A 2,502-nucleotide genomic window follows, 5' to 3' on the forward strand; every position below is an offset into this window, starting at 1 on the left:
GTTGGCCAAAAATAATAAATTTTATTGATCTTCTAATATTATTTTAATAAAATTAACATTTAAATATTTACTAACAAATTCAACTTTTCTGACTTTTCATTTAGCTAAAACAAAATTTCCGTTACACTCTTAAACATTAAAAAAAATATAGAATAAGTGATCTCATTTTCGATAATTGGTGAACATTTGACTTTCAAAAAAAATAATGTCATGTTTTAGAAGATCCTGAAGCCTAATTCTATTGCTCATAAGCCGCTCTGAATCTCGTGCTTCCTTTGTTACAATGTCTTTTGAGTAAAACTGTAAAAGAACGAAAGGGCTTTTAGTTCTCCTTCCTTTGCTGCATATATAGTTATCTCTTCATCCATTCACATTCATATTCCTTATTTACCTTTTTATATACACCCATGCACCTTCACATGAATTTCTATACCGCTTCATTCAATCACCCATTTTTAATGCAATACAAGTATTTATCATAGTTGCTAATTTTGTTTAGCTTTCTATATTGTATGTCAACCAAAAGCAGGATGCCATTTTTCCAAACTTGAAGACCGTCAAGCTGAGTAACATGAAGAGATTGTGTAAGATATGGAATTCTGATGAAACTCCTGAAATTTCCTTTGGCAAACTGAATACTCTGATCATTGATAAGTGTGATGAATTGGTCAATGTAATTCCTCATAATATGGCCCAAAGATTGTCTAGTTTAAGTTGCTTGAGGGTTACCAACTGCGCGTCAATCAAAGTTATATTTGAGGAAGCTGATGATGATGATAAAAAACAAGATGCTATGCATAACATCAAGTTGCAAGATATTCATTTAGAAACACTCCCAAAACTGGAAAATGTATTCAAATGGAAGAAAGAAGTAAAATGGAGTGATCTCAAATTGCAAAAGATATGGGTGGATGATTGTGGAAGGTTGGAAAACATATTTTCAGTTTCTGTAGTCAAGAATGTTGAAATAAAGATTGAAAGCCTTGAAAGCTTTGTGGTATCAGATTGCTACCAATTGAGGGAAATAGTCGGCAAGAGAAAAGATGCTGTCATCAACTCAAGTAGTCCTATTCAATTTGAGTTTCCTAAATTGACTACTGTTAAGTTTTTTGGATTATCAAAATTCAAGAGTTTCTATTCATCAGGAGCTTATGAATTACGTTGTCCAACATTAAAGGACCTATCTATTAAAAGTTGTGACTTGTTGGAACTATTTGAAGAAACCTCATCACATGCAGAAATAAAGAATGTTCTTTTTCCAGAAAATTCTAAAACTGGAAAAGTTAAAGTAAAAGTAAAGGAGGTAATACTAGCAAGTCTTTTAATTCTGCATAAATTCGAGCTTGCTAGTAGTAAAATGGAAGAAAGTTTATGGCATAAGAAAAATTAAACAAATAAATTAAAATAGAACCGTCAATAGCAATGTTGTATATAAATATATTTTCACATATTTAGATTCTACTATATATATTTTATTGATTTTAATTATTTATTTTATATAGGTAATCAATAATAAGTTAAAATCAATGCACATTGAATCACGATATCTCGTCGGGTCATCAATGGACTATGACTACAGAAGGGATAGCTTAGAAGAGCTTCAGTTGTCTCGACTGAACAATTCTGATATTATATATTCTTTCCTTCATTGCAATCCTAACCTCAAGAGCTTACGCTTGGATGATTGTGACTTTGAAGAGTTGAAGTCTGGTGGAACAAGAAGGCCCGTTATTGGGGTAGTGCCAAAGTTGAAAAGCTTGACATTAACAAACATGTGTTATCTTGAGAAAATTTGCTTTGAACAAGATGCAGTTCTTCAAAAGATAGAGTCGTTGGTTATAAACAATTGTTTAAGTTTGCACACTATAGCACCTTCGTCTGTGTCTCTCGCTCACTTGACAATTCTAGAAGTGGTTGACTGTGAGGAGTTAAAATATGTGATGTCACCATCAACTGCCAAAAGCTTGGGTCAACTCAAAACCATGAAGGTAATCAATTGTAAAAATCTAGAGGAAATTGTTTCAGAGAAAACACAAGAAGAAGAGGATTCTGAATCTGTAGAGGAAGAGGAAACACAAGAAGGACAGGAAGAAAAAGAAAATGTAGGCACGGAGATTCCCATCATTTTCAAACAATTGACAACTCTTGAGCTTGTGTCATTGAAAAGCCTTAATAGTTTCTGCAGCTCCGAGAATTGTGCCTTTAAATTCCCATCACTGGAGAATTTTATTGTGAGTGCATGCCCCAACATGAAAAATTTCTCTAAAAAGAAAGTCGAGTGTGGGCCAAATTTGCAAAAAATATATTATGTGCATGACAAAGAGAAAAAGAGATGGTGCTGGCTCGAAGACAATATAGGATCTACAATAAGATACATATTTGACAATATGGTAAGTCTTTTATGAAATTTCATTTTCTTTTTGGTTAGTGGTTTCCTTTCATTTCCTCATTTACTTAATAATTAAGACATATACATTATTTTATTTTATTTATTATGTAACT

At 32.3% G+C, this 2,502-nt stretch overlaps 1 protein-coding gene across 11 annotated transcripts in view; it reads left to right on the plus strand.

The window, feature by feature from the left end:
- The window catches only part of LOC107626874, a 153,808-nt gene that overhangs the window by 30,233 nt on the left and 121,073 nt on the right, over positions 1–2,502 (plus strand). For 9 of the 11 annotated variants that reach the window (XM_021115435.1, XM_021115437.1, XM_021115440.1 and 6 more), the window contains 2 exons: positions 527–1,303; positions 1,503–2,390. In XM_021115435.1, coding sequence (XP_020971094.1) covers positions 527–1,303; positions 1,503–2,390 — 1,665 coding nt within the window. The remainder of the gene's footprint in view (positions 1–526; positions 1,304–1,502; positions 2,391–2,502) is intronic. The other 2 variants (XM_021115439.1, XM_021115438.1) reach the window with 1 other exon arrangement.

This window comes from Arachis ipaensis, chromosome B02 (genome assembly GCF_000816755.2).
Source record: "Arachis ipaensis cultivar K30076 chromosome B02, Araip1.1, whole genome shotgun sequence".
Taxonomy (NCBI): Eukaryota; Viridiplantae; Streptophyta; class Magnoliopsida; order Fabales; family Fabaceae; genus Arachis; species Arachis ipaensis.